This window comes from Lepisosteus platostomus, chromosome 3 (genome assembly GCF_059453375.1).
Source record: "Lepisosteus platostomus isolate fLepPlt1 chromosome 3, fLepPlt1.hap1, whole genome shotgun sequence".
NCBI lineage: Eukaryota > Metazoa > Chordata > Actinopteri > Semionotiformes > Lepisosteidae > Lepisosteus > Lepisosteus platostomus.
The window spans coordinates 10,340,868-10,358,411 of NC_142613.1; the positions used below are offsets into that span (position 1 = coordinate 10,340,868).

General features: G+C 43.5%; 1 protein-coding gene across 1 annotated transcript in view; it reads right to left on the reverse strand.

The window, feature by feature from the left end:
- Positions 1 to 6,395, reverse strand: part of tacr1a (tachykinin receptor 1a) — a 28,094-nt gene extending 21,699 nt beyond the window's left edge. Inside the window, exon 1 of the mRNA XM_088624444.1 lies at positions 4,797 to 6,395. Within this exon, the coding sequence (XP_088480570.1) occupies positions 4,797 to 5,191 (395 nt within the window). The 5' untranslated portion in view covers positions 5,192 to 6,395. The remainder of the gene's footprint in view (positions 1 to 4,796) is intronic.
- Between the last annotated feature and the right edge of the window lie 11,149 nt (positions 6,396 to 17,544).

Below are 17,544 nucleotides of genomic sequence, written 5' to 3' on the forward strand. Positions count from 1 at the left end.
TCCATATCTGTCTTCTCCCATTTTACAGCTCTTTTTTTTTAGAATTCATTTATTTAGAACAGTCTGCCTTCCTGAAATTGTGAACCTTAGGGATTCTACCCGGACAGTATTAAAATATACTTCAAAGCATTTATTCTTTGGTGCTGATGCTTGGCATTTTCTTTTTGACTGTGGAGCAACTGCTGCAGCCCAGCCTCCACAGGTGTCTGGACAGAATGTGACCTTGATCCAGTGGCATGAAGACCAAGATGGCTGGGGTGGGGGGTCATTCTGCTCACAACCTTCATCCACCAGCACAGCTGTTGAGATAGCCATGGTGGTCCATCTTCTCCAGCCTGTTCTGCCATGGAGTTCCCAGTTCTCCATCACTGAGAAGGGAAGATGCAGAAATCCTAACAGAGTCCTTCCATGCTTCATCTTGTTGATGCTGACTCTTCCTTGATCATTGCCCAGGTTTCAAGGCAAGAATGAGCGATACTCACTTTGGTGCATACCACATGGAGATCACAGCTCTATTCGATTTCTTCCACCTCTGACTTCTCCTCATTAGTTTCAATCACGTGTAAAAAGACTAGATCTAAGAGGTATTCCTACCTATCACTGTGTGTTAGCCATGTTACAGCGATTCCATGCATGTCATAGTCATGACTGAAAATGGCAACTTCTGTGTCTTCCATTTCATTTTTAAAAAGACTGCTGGCATTCAAGGACACACACGGTTCTCTCGAGGTCTGTTTCTCTCTCAGCAGAATGGTCTCATTCAGATGCAAGCCAGTACACCTCTGCAGATAGCACTTGTTGCACAAAGCTTTCACCACTTTCGCAGAAGTGGTCTTCATCACCACATGTCCTCCTTAGCATTTCCGTTCCAGCTGACTAATATCAGTGAGTAACTGATCAGAAGTCACTGGAGTACAAATTTGAGGTAAATGAAGGTGGACCTATGAAGGTGGAGCATTCAATATTGTGCAATTCTTCTTCTTCTTCTTCTTCTTATTATTATTATTATTATTATTATTATTATTATGCATTTAGTCATTTAAAAATATTATTTCTGTCTGTTTTTTGATTGCTAATGCAATGCAACAAATTCGCAAAGGTCATATGTGTGCTATAATTATGTTTCTAGTATATTGTTTTAAACGACTGTAAAGGTGAGTGCTGATTGTGTATGCAAATTTGTCAGTGCATTTGTTAATGAAGTGCCTGAGTTGACCTTTACCCTCAACAATCTGGCTCTGTGCCATCGCAATTCAAAACGGGCGAAAGACCAGGATTACATCTGTCCCTCATTCCGTTCCCTCAGCGTGAACAGAACAGTGCGCTTCAGGCTAGCAGTTTCTCCTTGCCCGTTTCACGAAGCCAGAAATACTGGATTCAAATTAATTAGAGCGCATTCGGGCACAAAATGTTCATTATTGTTGTCTGCACAGATCTGAAGCACTAAGCACTAAAAGCTCGATCAGAATCTTCTCTTCATTTAATAACGCCGAGGACTTTTACAGCACATTTTTATGCGCGCAGGGAAATAATCCGAAGTACTGCGTGCATAGCGTAGCTTTCTCCCGGGTGACACCATTCTGTATTGAGCTGTGCTGGTTGAGCAAGGGTTTTATAGTGTAACGCAGTATGACACAGCCAGACAGTTAAGGTATATACTGCTGTCCCTATTAACCATCAGAGCTGACTGATCCATAATGTTTTCAAAGCGTGTACGTCATTTTTGCCAAATGTAGTTCGATGATTAGCGGTACGATGGCGCAGTGGTTAGCAATACCGCTTCCCAGCTGTGGGAGCCCCGCGTTCGATTTCAGAGCCGGGGTGCTATCGGCGTGGAGCGCTGTTCACGCGTGTTTCCTTCGAGGGCTCTGCTTTTCGCCCCACAGCGTGAAGACATGCTGGGAAGTTAGTTTAATTGCTTTCTGGGAGAGCTGGTCCTGCCGTGAGAGCGTGTACCGTACGTGTCTGTGTCTGCCCTGCGATAGACCAGTATCCTGTCCAGGGTGTACCCCGTCTTGCGCCCGTTTCTTGCCGGGATAGACTCCTGCTCCCCCATGATCCTGAATTGGACGAAGCGGTTAGAAAATGGATGGATAGCATTCGTTTCACACATACATCGCAAATCATCACTCACGAAAGGTTTGCTTCAATTCTTAGAGCACTAATGAACATATCCAGTTTTTTAATACTAATAATCCCACCACAAAAAGGTTAATACACAAAAAAGCAGTGCGCATACTGTGTTATTACACATCTTACAAAAAAGATGGTGTACTACATCATAATACATGTACAGTACATCCTCGAAATAAGAACATCTAAAACGTTTTTTTTGTGGCTTTTGGGGATTTTGGAACACCTTGTATAGACTATATGTAAGAACATGAAAAGTAAAAACTATAATGAATGAAGTACGTAACCCAATTTGTAAATTAAACGGAATAAAATCACAATGACGAAGAAGGCTCCACAGCCGAAACGTTGTGTTTTTCTTCTCTTTTCAGCATGGAATAAGCCTTTACTTGTTCCTTTGCAGCCTAAGCATTCTGACGCAGTGGTATTGAACTACTTAATACAATCGCTACTAATAAATTAAATGTTTCAGTATAGCATACAAAGTTGTAAAATGCATACTTCCACACACCAGTTTTCAGTAAACACGTCTCCTGAGTGAAATCTTCATACCCCATCTATCACTAGGCTTATTAATATACCGCAGCTTTCATTTAATTTACAGTCAGTAGTTAAGTGGCGAACAATGGAAATTTGTGGGAAGCAACAGGTCCTCAAGACTCCAGAATTTCCTCTACAACGGAAAGGCTATCAGTCTTGTTTTTTTCCGAATTAAGCAGTGGTCTACTCACACATACACGTCGCCTTTTACCTTTCCGTTCTGCTGTACACAGAAACACGTTTACACCCCCATATCACTCTCGTCCGCGCTGACGCTCAGCGCCTTCGGGAAACTGCCTCAAAACCGCAGTTTGCAGAACTCAACCTTTGAATATTAGTCTTATTAGATTGCTTTCTGCGTGGAGAAGAAAAACGGGAGACAACTGAATTTACTTCCTTCGTATGGTCTTTATTTCCTAAACTGTCTCATTCCTCCCCTGATTGCTTCAAAATTGCTTAGCTGCGGCACGTCTCTTTTTGAGAGAACGGCAGACCATATTGCTATCACGTTATTTAACTTCTTCATTCACCCACATACTGTACATGCACCGCTACCAGACCTTACATCCGAGTTATAAAAACCTTCCTTAGCAAATGATAAACGTTATGTTTATTTAAAGTGTTGGAGGATGCGCTTCGCGTAGTGCACGCATACAAGTCGGACCGCACAATATACACATAACTAAGGCATATTTAAATGATGCCCAGGTGGGCATCTGCGTCAGCTTGCGTTCGCTGCAAAGGAGCGAGTAAAGGTTAATTTCACGCTCAGATTAAAAATAGAAAGAAGACACACAAAGTTTCGGCTGTCTTAAGGTGGACCGAAACGTTGTAATATTCAGTATGAATGCTTTAATATTTCACACATCCTTAGTATTACATCCGCAAGTATTGAGTACTACAGTTTAACTGATAAGATAAGATCACTTTATTGGCCATATACAATTTCTTGCATTAGGAATTCGTCTTTTCGCGTACCCCAACTTGCTCTCCATGAGACCCAGACACACAGACTGGTAGAGAAGTTTTTTGGGGGAGAGCCGGGGCAAAGTTTCACAAAAGCCGTCTTTATTGTTACCCTGTTGAAATTAAAATGGAAAGAGGATATCCTTCCAAACGAAACATATTTTCCCTTTATTGTCTAAACCTGTGTGAACTATAACGCCGTCTTCATGGAGAATTCACCTGCAGTATCAATCTCATCTCACCCAACCCCTCGTCGTTCAGTCTGAACATTCCTCCGCCGTTAAAAGATTTCAAACTCGATTTTTATTCATTTTGTAAACCAATAATCCGCCCGTTTTCTAACTGCTTTATGCAATTCAGGGGCGCGGGAGAGCCGGAGCCTATCTCGGCAAGCAACGGGCGCCAAGCGGAGTATTACTCCCTGGACAGGACTCCAGACCGTCGCAGCCAGGGCACACACAGACACAGACACAGATACGCACACACTCACATCACAGCCAGTTCTCCTTAGCAGCTATCTACCATGGTAGGTGTTTGGACCGTCGAAGGAAACCGGAGCGAAACCGAGGAGACCATACAAACTCCACGCAGATAGCACCCCAAGTCCGAAATTGGACCGAGGGCTCTAACGTTGCGAGGCAGACATTACAAAGCACTGCGCCGCCACAGTTCTATATCTTGGTAGTAAATTAGGGATCAGGGAGGGGCCGAGGTTAGGGACTCGGGTCAGGAGCGGAGGGCTTCTCGTTCAGATTTGGGTTGAAGTACCGTGCTGCACGCCTGCTGTATGAGCGGGTCTGCAGGTCGCCGTCGAAAATGGCAGCTTGTTCTCTAATGTGTTACTGACGAAACATGGGAACGGAAACAAAAACAGGTTTAAATTCAAACTGCCCGAGTCTACACAAGGTAGAGTACCCGATCCCCGGATACAGAGGAGTGACTTCAGAGCTGAAAACTGAAATACACGCAGAGGGAATTACAGAGGAAATTGTTAGCACTGGCGCAGAACATAAAATTAAAGTGGCGCACAGATAGAAACAGACGGTTTGTTTTCTCCCCCCAAAAAAGTTACTGGCGTTAGGGAACGGTAACTTACCGAAGACCTTGTTGGGGCGTGTATAGACAGGGGTGGGTGCATTGATACTCGGAGGACTTACCTATCCAGTGCAATCGCGGTCATGGAGTAGATGCTGGCGAAGACGGCGGCGATGGGGAAGAAGTTGTGAAAGCGGCAGTAGTCCAAGCCGTAGTACCAGTCGTTGTGCACAGCGTAGGTGAAGTTAATGACCGTGTTGAAAGCCGACATGGAGGCTTCAGCGAAGGCCAGGTTCACCAGAAAATAATTGGTCACCGTCCTCATCTTCTTGTGAGCCACAATGATCCAGATCACCACGATATTCCCCACGACAGACACGATCACGATGGAGGTGTAAGCGATGGCCCACAGCACCACAGTCCAGATGGGCTGAACGAACTGGTTCGAGTAGAAATCGGTGGCGTTTTGTTCCGAGTCATTCCACTGAGACTCGGTCGTCGCGAAGAGCGGGTCCATCTCTTACTCTTCAGGCGCCTTTTATAGCAAACGTTTTGTCTTATTTTAAATCGTACATTCAGGTTTCTTTATAGCGATTTTAAAATGCTTCTATAGCCCACTACACATCGCTGTACGTACAATTAATAACGCATAGGAACAACCACTATACTTAAGTTTGTAATTAAAAAAAGGGGTCTAAAGAAAAACTTTTACTGGGAGAACACCGACGGACCAGCGAACAGAATCGAAATGATTCATAAAACAACAGGTTGAAGTTAAATATTTTTAAAAAATGACATTGGCATCTCTATACCAATGGACATCGACGGTGAGAGATTACAGTCACCGCTACTGTTAAAGCCAAACCCGACTCTTCCGACTCTACAGAAGCAAAAACAGGACCATTAGACAATTTAATCTGGGAATATTAAAAAAAACAGTCACCGAGTTCGAGTCGGTAACTTTCCTCTACGAATGCAGCTGCTGCCAGGTGTCCACGAAACATATGCCGAGGGTCTCAGTCCCGGAGGTCTGCCTTCAAATCACGAGCGACGCTCTGCGGTTTCACCCCGGACAGCCGCCTGAAGTTCGGAGTCAAAAATAGACCGAAGGGGAGAGAGGCAGCATACCGGCACAAGGCTGGGTGTAACGAAAGCGCTGCAGTCACCGGCTTGGCGTGCTGGGCTGGGGACTCGGGTGACGAGCGATTAAAAACGACGCGTTAGATTTCTAAGATTTGGTGGCGAACTGAACAAACGAGGAGAGAGCAGCCAAAGGAGAAAAAAAAAACAGCACAAAAAATAAGCCAGGTGTATATTTCTTAAACCCTGCTTCCAGAATTCTGCAATGGCCAAAAAAGAGCAAAACAAAACGAAAACTTTCACAAGTATTCAAAGCGGTGGACCGCAAAGCGCGCTGGCTTTTGTTGGGGGGAAAAAGCGTTAAGGGTTAGAATTAACGGCCCCCGGTGTGAAGTGGCAAGCGATCCGGTCGTAAGACTGACTCTGCTCTTCTTGCAAAACACTGCTTGCTTCGCATAGTGTTTCTCTCTCTCCCTCTCCCCCTCCTCTGTTTGCTTGCAGTCTATCACTCGAAGCGCTCTATGACTGATGGGGAGAGGAGGGGAGAGTAGGGCCAGCTGAGTTTATATATATTCTGAAGAGAGACGCGCTATCCGCTACGACATGTACGGTATATAATAACCGTGGGACTAAAATCGTCCCAACTTCACTATTCCTACAGACTGTTAACGTTGTGACTTACCAATCCGCCAATACAAAGGGTGTGTATCTATGTTTAAGCTATTATTGTTATCCAATATATTCTTTATGCACCGAAAGTGAAATACGCAGCTAGGCATTCGAAGAAAATATGACATATAAATATTCTGAAACTTTAAGTACTGAAGCGGAAAGGTCTTTCGGCACATCTGTCCATCTGTCATTCTTCGTTCTATTTTTAAGTCATCGCGTATGTAAATATACTTAAAGTGTTTTCGTGAGCAAAGTAACCTCGTTCTGCTGTGTCCTTTGACTGAGATCGTTGCAGTAGTTCTAACTCATCCCCCCACCCCCACCCACACACACACAATCCGAGTCCATCCACCCGTTTTCAAACTGCTTCATCCAATACAGGGTTGCAAGGGAGCCAGTCTATCTGAACAAGCAACAGCCCAAGATAGAGTACACCTGGTTTGGGACACCAGTCCATCACAAACATCGATCCACTCACACCGTGGACCATGAGCCTACACTGTGTGTCTGTGGACTGTGGGAGGAAACCAGAGCACCTGGAGGAAACCCACGGATACATGGGGAGAACATACAAACTCCACACAGATAGTACCCCAGGTGCAGAATTGAGCCCAGCAATGCTGCAACACTAACCCCTGTGCCACCATGCTGGCAGCTCTGAAAGGCAACTGAAATAAAAAAATATATATATGCCACGTTAAAGATCACAACAGCCAATCTGAAGTAGATCTAACTGCCACACCAAATAAGAGTGATGTTGCCATCTACCAAGATCTGTGAACGTATATCTTCTAAACGTTGGTATGTTATGGAAATGACTCCACAGTAAAATACTGCAGAGACGAAAGGGTCACAGTACTAATCCTTTTCAAGGGCTCACTTATCCTCTTTCTCATTCCACTTCACTCAGATATATCCATTCTAACGCAAAAGGAAGACGCTGTTGTCACAGCAGGTCCTAATGGAGGGGAGACGCAGCAGCAGAACCGCAGTGATCATGGTATGGCGTGTTTGAAAGTCTGTTTTGAAACTGAAGAGGCAGAAGCCCAAACAAAGGTTTATCATTTCAGGAAGGCAGACTACGGAGGAATGAGACACAGCTTCAGAGCAGTTGAGGGGGGCAGGACAGATATGGAAGCATCAGTGGAGAATGGATGGCAACTCGGCGAAAGATATTCTGCTTGAAGCGGAGAGCAAACTCGTGTGGCGAAGTGGCCAAAGTTGTCCAATAAACCCTCCAGAAAATATAAGGAAAAAGAAAACGCATGATAAAATGGTTAAAAGTAACACCTTGAGATGTAGTATAATAAATTGCAAGCACAAGTAAAATATAAGAAAAGGAGAGAGAAGAGAGAGAGGAAAGGCTATTGTGTACATATGCTAGAGTATATAGTGTTTGTGATGAAGGGCTATGGCACACCCTCATCACATGACCTCAGCATTGTTACTTTCTTGTTTTATTCTGGGTAATAAGGGAACCAATAGAAAAAACTATCTTTAGTTTATTGAAAATAAGCATAGTTATATATTGGTTGTTATTTGCATATTTGCATTTGTGTTTTCACAGTACTGTTCTTGTCTCCTGTTTGTTCCAGTTACAGACCGCAGCTCGGCTCTGGTTAAAATGGAGGCTCACCTGTCCATCAAGCCGAGCTGGTGGTGGAGTTTGGGGTACTGCTCCAGTTAATCTTGATTTTAGTCTTGTCTTTGTGCTGATTGCTCATGTCTGTGTGCTATTACACAGCTTGGTTTAGTAGGCATCTCTGTAAGTTGGAGGCTCCCTGGAGAAACAGCAGTTGTTTCTGCTGAATGTTTTTCTTATTGCAAATATTTTGTTCTTGTAATTTTAGTAAACTAACACCATTTGCATTATTCTTTTGTCTATAATATGTTTAATAATCTATTGCTAAGTGGTTTAATAAGCAAACATATCATTATTACAATAATAAAAAAACAGTAAAGGATGAATTGAAGTTTCTCAGACATAACAAGATAAGATCACTTTATTGGCCATATACAATTTCTTGTATTAGGAATTTGTCTTTTCGCATACCCCAGCTTGCTCTCCATGAGACACACAGCCAGGGAGAGAGGCTTGGGGTCAGAGTGCAGGGTCAGCCATTTATACGGCGCCCCTGGAGCAGTTGGGGTTAAGGGCCTTGCTCAGGGGCCCAACGGAGTAGGATTCCTCTGCCAGCCACAGAATACAAACCGGCAACCTTCCAGCCACAGGCGCAGATCCTTAGCCACAGATTCACTGCACCACCCCCTGTGGAGGCATTTTAGACGACGAAAGGGAAAAAGCTAATACTTTAAATGCATATTTATCTCAGCTGTTTACCAAAGATGAAACCACCAACATTCTTCAGGTTAGAGAAGGACAAAGTTCTGCATTGTCTTGTTTCTATTATTTGTAGGATTATGAAAACAGTCATTAGAACTAAGTTAGATGATTATCCGCATAGCATTAGAACTCTAGGCGATAGTCAACATGGATTTAAAATCTGCAGCTTTTTCTTAATTAATGAAATGAATCTTAATTAAGGCAGAGTTCTTTAAGAAGCAAAAAAGAAAGCTGTCAATGAAGTTCCTCATTATAAATTGCTTGCGATAAGCATTCAAGAAAGTACATATCTTTGTATTGAGGAATTTCAGTTCAGTTTATTTGGCATATGCACAAGTGCAATGAAATGGTTATTTCAATGTATGCTCAACAACATCAAAGTTAGTGTAAATTAGACAGTATAGATAAGGAGTAAATGCTCAAATTGTAGTAGTGCCATTAGTGCAGTACCACAGTGATCAGTATTAGAACCAGAACTCCTCCTGATTTATTTTAAGGATCTAAAGTCTGGTATACTTAGCAAACTAGTCAAATTCACAGATGAACAAGTAAGGGTTTATTCCATCCCGAAAAGAGAAGGAAAGAAACACAATGTTTCAGCTGTGGAGCCTCCTTCACACCTGAAACAACAAATCATGTTCAAAAAGATTTAGACAAATTTTAAAACTGGGCAAAAACCTGGAAGAAGTGGCGAATGTTACATACAAGTAGCAAAGAAATACACACAATATAAGAGATGGAAAGCACTGACCTTGAAGATCATAATAGCAAAAAGATTTTTATGTTAACCCGTTAAAATTTCCTTTTCCTAGATCATGTGGGTAAGGAATAAAAAGGCAAACAAAATGATAGTATTTGAAGCAAGGGATGATATATGAATATTGTCCAATGAACAAGTAAGAGCTTTCAGAATAATGTGTATAACTTTGATCAGCACATTACAAAAAGTAGAAATTGAGAAGACTGCTAGCATTCCTGGGCATAAAGGAATGTCCTACATTGACAGGCCAGAGAAACTGAATCCTTAGCCCTTAACACAGAAGGCTTTTGAGACATCACATTGAAGTATTCAGAGTACTCAAAGGCACTCAATCACTTGGCATTTTTCAACCCAATAAATATATAATGCACACACGAGGCATTTTTAACACAGAGGGTGGAACAAGCTGCCCAGCTGTGTTTTTAAGCAATACCTTGACTGGATTAAATAACTGCATCACTTATCTACTAACAACCTAATGAACTAGACAGGCTGGGTGTCCTCCTCTTCTATATCGTGATTAATTATTATTATAGCCATTCATTTTAGCCCATACAGGGATGCAAGGAAGCTGATGTCTATCCCATCAAGCAACAGGCGCAAGTCAGGATACACCCTGGATGGGACGCCAGTCCATCGCTAGCACACACAGACTTGGACTCACTCACACCACCACACTACAGTTTTCCTAGAAGCCAATTATCCTACCAGTATGTCTTTAGACTGTGGGAGGAAACCGGACCACCTGGAGGAAACCCACTCAAACACGTGGAGAACATACAAACTCTACACAGATCCCAGGAATTGAACCCAGGGCCGCAGCCCTGTGAGGTAAAAATACTCCGTTCTTCTTCTTCACCACGGTGTATTTAATACATGGGTCACGAAGGACTTCAGAATTCTATACAGTGAGAAACATTTCCCGTTGCCTCTGCCTGCTTCGCTTTCCATACTGAGGCTACCCACATAGCCGAGAGCAGACTGCTGTGTTCATTTATGTTGGCCTTCTGTTTAGCAGGTGGGCTATACTGGATAATAAAAGAATAATAGAAAAAAATCCGACACTGTGTTTGTCATCGATTTTAGTGCGTTAGAGAACAATTTCGGCATGTTTTCGTAAATGGCTTCTGATTCAGTAGTGTGTATGGTCAAGAATACGATAACAGCACGAGGGCTCTTTTTTTTTATTAGCAGCAGCAGCTGTGGTCTTGCCTGCAAAATAAAAACAGACAAAAAGAATCAAAGCCATCTCTAACAGCGCGTACGTTTTCTCCTTTGTTCTCAGAACCTTTCAAACCCGCTTCGTACTACGACAGTTTCTCGCATTTGTTACCCTTAAGAGATGAACATTACGAAGGGGTTCATTCTAGATGAAGTCATTTTAATACTGTGTTAGATGTTGTTAGATGTTGCGCAACAGCCATCTAGATGTAGTTTCTTTCATTTTAATTTAGCATACACAACACCGAGCCGAGCAAGAAGATGACAGAAAAAGATGACAAAGAGTTTATATGAATTTTCCCGAGTCCATTTCTTTCAAAGATCAAGCAAGGTCTTGTGTTTACCGAAACACTTTTACATCCGATCCAGGAGTAATAATGAGCTCTCCTTGAAAAGGGTTCACAGAACGGCACCTGTTAGCTACATAAAAATCGACACTGCCGAAATGAATGTCAGCGCACCGGCTCGGGTAATGATTGCGTCACGAAGGGCTCTCGGCTCCGTGCGAGTCTCCAGTTTCCTTTGCTCCGCGTGGCGGCTTATCTGCGTCTCTCCGAGGACGCCTTCTCACCCATATCAGTATATAAAATAGCTTTTATACAACAATACGCACAACTAATAATTCAGTCAGTAATAATTCAGTCAGGCCATTAATCATGGGGAACGGGGGTGCTACACAGAAAATGGGTAAATTAATCAGCCGAAAGCGTGCATCCGTACCGAATGTGCTATTTGTGACCTCTCCATGAACCGAGAATTTCATATCCCCCGGGAACTGCCGTCATGAATTGGTATTGACCAGGACAATCATCCCTGTTTACTAATAACCACCTGTAAATGCTTTTACTGTCCTCAGCATTCCTACATCCAGTGACAAACTGGCAAGGGTTTGTGTAGAGCCTTACAGACAGAGGACTGATCCATTTCCCCAGGGAGTCCTTATGTAAAGACTGCGCTCTCCCTGTACATGGTGCTGTTTATAAATACACTATAACACGCATTTAGCCACTGGACTACACCTACAGTTTATTCACCTGACAATATACGCCATATAATAATTGGTGGATATATACTCGTGCTGAGTGCTCATAGCTGTACTGGGAAAGTAATGCCCAGAGTAATGGAAACAGGCCAGCTTAATTTTTTAAGACAATGTGGTTTGGCTAGCATTTTGTGCCTCAAGTGGAGAGACAGGCTGAGACTTGATTTTGTTTCCTGCAAAAGGTATTTTTTGGAAAAGCTAAAAAGGAAAATGGATTCAAAAACGGTGATCAGGGGGAGCTACGGTACTTGACACAAAGAGCTGGTGGTGCCTGGAACAGCCACGGAGACCAAAAGTAATGTAAACGTATTCCCTGAAGAAACCACTTGGATGAGGCTCGGGGATCAATGAATTTCCAGAAAGCAACCAGTAGCAAAGCCGTTCTTCTTCTTTTGTTCTAATATTTATATTCTTTCAACACAAGGAATTGTAGATTGTGACATGAAGATGAAACCGAAATGGATTTCAAATATCCTGTATCTAATCTAGAAGGATTAAGCAGAGACTTCTGTTTTTATGGCTGAGGCTCACACCAAGTCTACTTAATTTGCGAAGTCTCAGTTGTAGTTTTGCTTTGCCTTGTCCTGAGAGATCACTCCAGATGATAAATCGTTAATGCTGGAGATCACTGACCCGAAAGGAAGTTTATGATTGCATGCTCAATGTGTTCTCTTGTGTCAGAATATGAGTGACTGCCCAATTATGAGATTTATTTCTTCTTCTTCTTTTTTTCTGCAGTCTACCCTGCAGAAACAGCCTCAGGAGGACTGTGACACCCCCTGAAGGCTTACGGGCCTTTACAAGAGAGATCCAGAACGTAACCACGTCTCCTCGGAGTTTGAAAATCTCAGTATTGACGAAGAGCGCCGTTTGCCCTGGTCATTCTCCCCGACTGGCAGGTGAGATGAACCAGCAGCTCCTGCTCCGGCTCTCCTCTCCATTAATGTCATGTTTTATTGAATCTCTCTCTCTCTTCCAGGAAACTCCGATCCAAAAGTTCTAATTATTATACGCTTCACTGACATTTGTTTCTTTGATGTTTGTCAGAAGATTACCATTATCTGCGCTTTGAAGGAAATTGTCTCGTTTTGCCTTTAGATATAAGGCTGTGGGACTCCGTCAGAGGGTAGGCCGATCAATACTACTCCTTCTGACCCCCGTGCCCTGTGCAAGGAATTTTTAACATTAACATTTTCATCAAAGGATGTTGTTGCAAACAACTACTGACAGATAGCGGGCCTTAGATGACTCCTTTTAAGTTATTGTGGGGCATGTGCAAGTTCAACATCAAAATCCAGATCAATCATCAACATGGAATCAGATTTCTGAGATTCTACCTTCCCATCATGCTCCCTGTCTCTCTGCAACTTTGGGAGGGACAACAGTGACAACAATGTCTCATCCTAGGAATTTGTTCCAGAATCTAAAGAACATTTTAGCCGCTTTTCTGACCCAGGAAGCTTCCTTACACTGTCTAGTCTTGATAAGCAGTTCGCCAACAGCTCTTAAGCCATGACATCCAGTCCTGCCTGGATGGTTCTGCATGTGATAAACCTATTGAATGCTAAAAGGTTTTGATTATCTACTTAACTGAATACAAACCTATCGAATTGCTACAGCACAGTAGTTGTGATTGCATGGCAAACATTCTATTTCTAGATATGTGTCCCCTGATACTGTAAGAGTAAATTCAAACCTTAGCTGTCACTTCTTAGCAGATTTGCGTGGGTTTCTGGTCAGGCGTTCGGTGCTTCTAAATTATTATTTTGAGAGTAACTTCAGTCTGAAACGTTGGTTTCGCTGCTCTCTATTTCCCTCTAGTGGACGTTTTTAAGCTCATTAAAAATGTAGTTCTTGGCAAGGCATACTGAGAAGGGGGTAGGAAACCACAAGGAGCCCGGTTAACAGGCAAAACAGAGTAAAAAAAATGGGCAGGTCATGTATCACTTTCACCCAGTACATAAAATACCCATTTTAATTATACTTTTGTATCTCTGAAGGGCTGTAGCCCTCATACGCCCCAGGTCTCCATGCCTAGGCCAGTGCCACTGAGCTTCTTCAAGGTGAACTCGTCAGATCTCAGAGGATCTTGTCAGATCTCAGAAGCTAACAAAGATAGGGCCTGGTCAGTACTGGGACGGGATTGGCATCATCAGCACACGTTCCTCTGCTTTGAATGAGCAGAAATGCACTGTTTGAATTCAAGCCATGAGCGTTGCACCACGGCAGAGGAGGTCAAGATTGATTCTGGGTTAGCACAGCAGCATATTAGACTGCTTCTGATTAGAATTCTGTAAAACCGCTGTCCCTCCCCTGTGACCCTCACCAGGGAAAGCAGACGAATGAATGGATACTTTCTCACACACACACACACGCCTTTCTTTGTCTCTGTTGAACTTGCCAGATTGATAGTTTTTATATATTTTTTTATTTACCGGAAGATTTAAAAAACGTCTAGGCAAACATCCAACTGCGCTTATAAAATCTCGGCTAAAAACATCAGCAATCTTTTTTTTCAGTTTTTTCATTAATTTGAAAAAAATGGCAATGCCCATATTACAGACCTGTGCTTGTGCTGTCTTATATAGCTTTTAGCGCTCTTGCACATCTTAAGATCGAGAAATCTAATAAAATCGAATGTTCCCAGCAGGGTTTTGATAGCCTTTCAGTCGTCATTCGTTTCAGTGTTCAGCGACCAATGGCTGCGACTTAGAAATTTTATCGGATCGATCTATATCTGGGAATGTTTCCAATAGATGGGCTGAGCCATTGCTGACTGTCATCTATGCCTCTCGGGTTGTTTCATGCATGTTTAATGATGGATTTTTAAAAAGTGTGTTTTTGTGCGATTATTCACACCTTTGCTGTAGTGGAGACTGAGTCCGGGTCAGGTCTTCATTGTGAAGTTTAATAATAATAATAATAATAATTGCTTACACTTATATAGCACTTTTCTGGACACTCCACTCAAAGCGCTTTACAGGTAATGGGGACTCCCCTCCACCACCACCATGTGCAGCCCCACCTGGATGATGCGACAGCAGACATAGTGTGCCAGAATGCTCACCACACATCAGCTCTCAGTGGGGAGGAGAGCAGAGTAATGTAGCCAATTCATAGAGGGGGATTATTAGGAGGCCATGATTGGTAAGGCCCAGTGGGAAATTCGGCCAGGACACCGGGGTTACACCCACATGGACCGCAGGGTGAGCACCCCTGCTGGCCCCACTAACACCTCTTCCAGCAGCAACTTTAGTTTTTCCCAGGAGGTCTCCCATCCAGGTACTGACCAGGTTCACACCTGCTTAGCTTCAGTGGGTTGCCAGTTGTGAGTTGCAGGGTGTTATGGCTGCTGGCTAAGGCTCAATGAAGCCTTAGAGACACGAGGCATTTCTGTTCAAATGAATCAGTCCTGAAAAAATGACTTAAGGTGCATTATCAAATAAAGCTAGCGAAAGGCGAAAACGCCTATTCAGAATTTCAAAACGGTACCTTGTAATGCACAGGTGAGCTCAGAAGTGCTGAATGACTTTGATTTACTGCTCTGCTGCTCGTCCCAAAGTTTCCCTTTCCCCGTGAGACGTAAACTTTCTTTCTGGTCATGGAGGAGGGAGTCAGCCTCTTCCTCTGTCACAGTCCACCCACACGGGCTCAGCAGAATAAGGAGTGGGAGCTCGCTGCTCTACTGCAATGCACTACACAGCCTACAGGAAGAACAGAGACCATTAGAAACTAAGAAAGGTTACAAAGGAGAGGAGGCCAAATGGTAACTATTTGATCCAAGGACCTCATCCAGCTGTTACTTCTTGAGAGACACCAGGGTATCAGCTTCAAGAACATGGCTGAGTAGCTTGTCACACACTTCCACCTCCCACCTCTTGCCCCTAGGTCAACGTCTAAGCGTTGTTGCAGTGTGGACTGGAGAGACCGTATTAAGATGATCATTGTCTTATTCTGAGGGAATACAGCAGAGTTGGTATGCAATTGACGGAGCACAATTCCTGTGCATCACTGACACGATCAAATAAAATGGTCGGTGGAGAAAACAGTGAAGAAGACAGGCTGAAAAGTTATGCTTGGCATCGCTGCCTGTTTGAAATTAAGGACCCAGTCAACTTGGTCTTCTTGTGTAGGGAGGTCAATGTGTGCGCTAGATCAGTTTCTCCGAGGTGCAGCTAGACCAGGGAGCATGAATTAACCCGTCACATGTGGTTGTTGTCCTGTGCCTCAGTCCTGTGGTCTCCCAATCGAGTGCTTTGACCAACAGCATCAGTGCAAAGATGGCCTCTTCATGGGTGATTATTCAAATCTAATTGCCTGGCTCCTCTTGTTTCCATTGTGATGTTAAGAGAGATCTCTGTGACTAGGGTCTGGGGGAGACTGTTCTAATAGAGGCAGCCCTGGACTGTGCAGTCAATGTGATCTCTGTGCTCTTCTCATCAATACATAGTCACGTTCAATCGCACCACAGCCCTTGACTGCTTACAGACCACCGTCTGCCATTACTGGGCCTGTGCACACAGAGGTGGGGATAACTGTGTGTAACATGCTGGAATGAACCTCTCTCCAATAGCGCCAAACAGGATGTGACAGACTAATTCAAAGCACCACTGGAGCCAGGCATGGTTCATCTGCTGCGGATGGGGTCTGTTTCTTTAAAAAAAAAACGAATGCTGTAATGCAATGTCATCATTCATTCATTCTCTTTTCTTTTAACAAACCCCATGGCTCCCACGCCTTGGTTCATTTGTGCCTATTTCATGATCAGATATTTCTCCCTCTGCTCCGCGCCGCCCCTGTCCGTCCTGTCAGTCAAAGTGCTTTCCCCCTTTCTCGCGTCAATCACAAGGCGCTAGTCTGACGGCACACTGGGTACAATCGCCGAAGGATCGTCGCCCGCGTCACCAGACCTTCACACTGCTTGACGCAGCCGCAACTGAGCTCATTAATAAACTGGATTTACACTGATTGGAACCTGTAGGGCCAGCAGACATCGCCCCCAGAAGTGCGCTTGAGGAAAAAAACAATCTTTTAACGCTGATGATCTCATCTGCATACCGCGAATCTCCACACTGCTCTCCTCAGCAGTTGGATTGCCGCTCTTCATGAATTTTAATAGGATCAAGAATGGAATAAAACAAAAAGTCTTAATGAACACCCCTCACTAACATCATTAGAAACCTATTAAGCACAGCACTTTCGCTGGATCAGTGGTGTAGCGAAAACAATACAGAGGGCAAACGGAGCCCAGTGAAGCAAGTCAAGATTTTACGGGTCGTGATTTAGTGATATCTAGAAAAAAATGATTTGTGTTTCATTTTGGCTTTCATTAGGGAAATGCATGTAAGGCAATTCAATCCAGGCATGAAGAAGGAAGTGTTCTTTTTGAGGCAAGCCATTCATTATACAGCTGTATTTCAATAACTGTGGTCTTTGATTTTCTTTTTGCCATAATCTGACAGCAGCAACAAGTCAACATTGTTTGCTCGGAAGCGACTGTGGCAAATTCGGGACATTTTGCTTTGAGCCCAGACTGTGTGTTTTGGTTTCCAATGATTATAACACTAGGAGAGAAAAAAAAATCAATCCATCCATTTTCTATGCAGTACAGGGTTTCAGGGGAGTCAGAGTGTATCCTGGCAAGGGATGGTCAAAAGGACATGCTGGATGGGACACCAGTCTATCACAGGGCACACACAGAAACACACACACACACACCAGGCCAATATTCCCAGAAGACAGTCTACTACT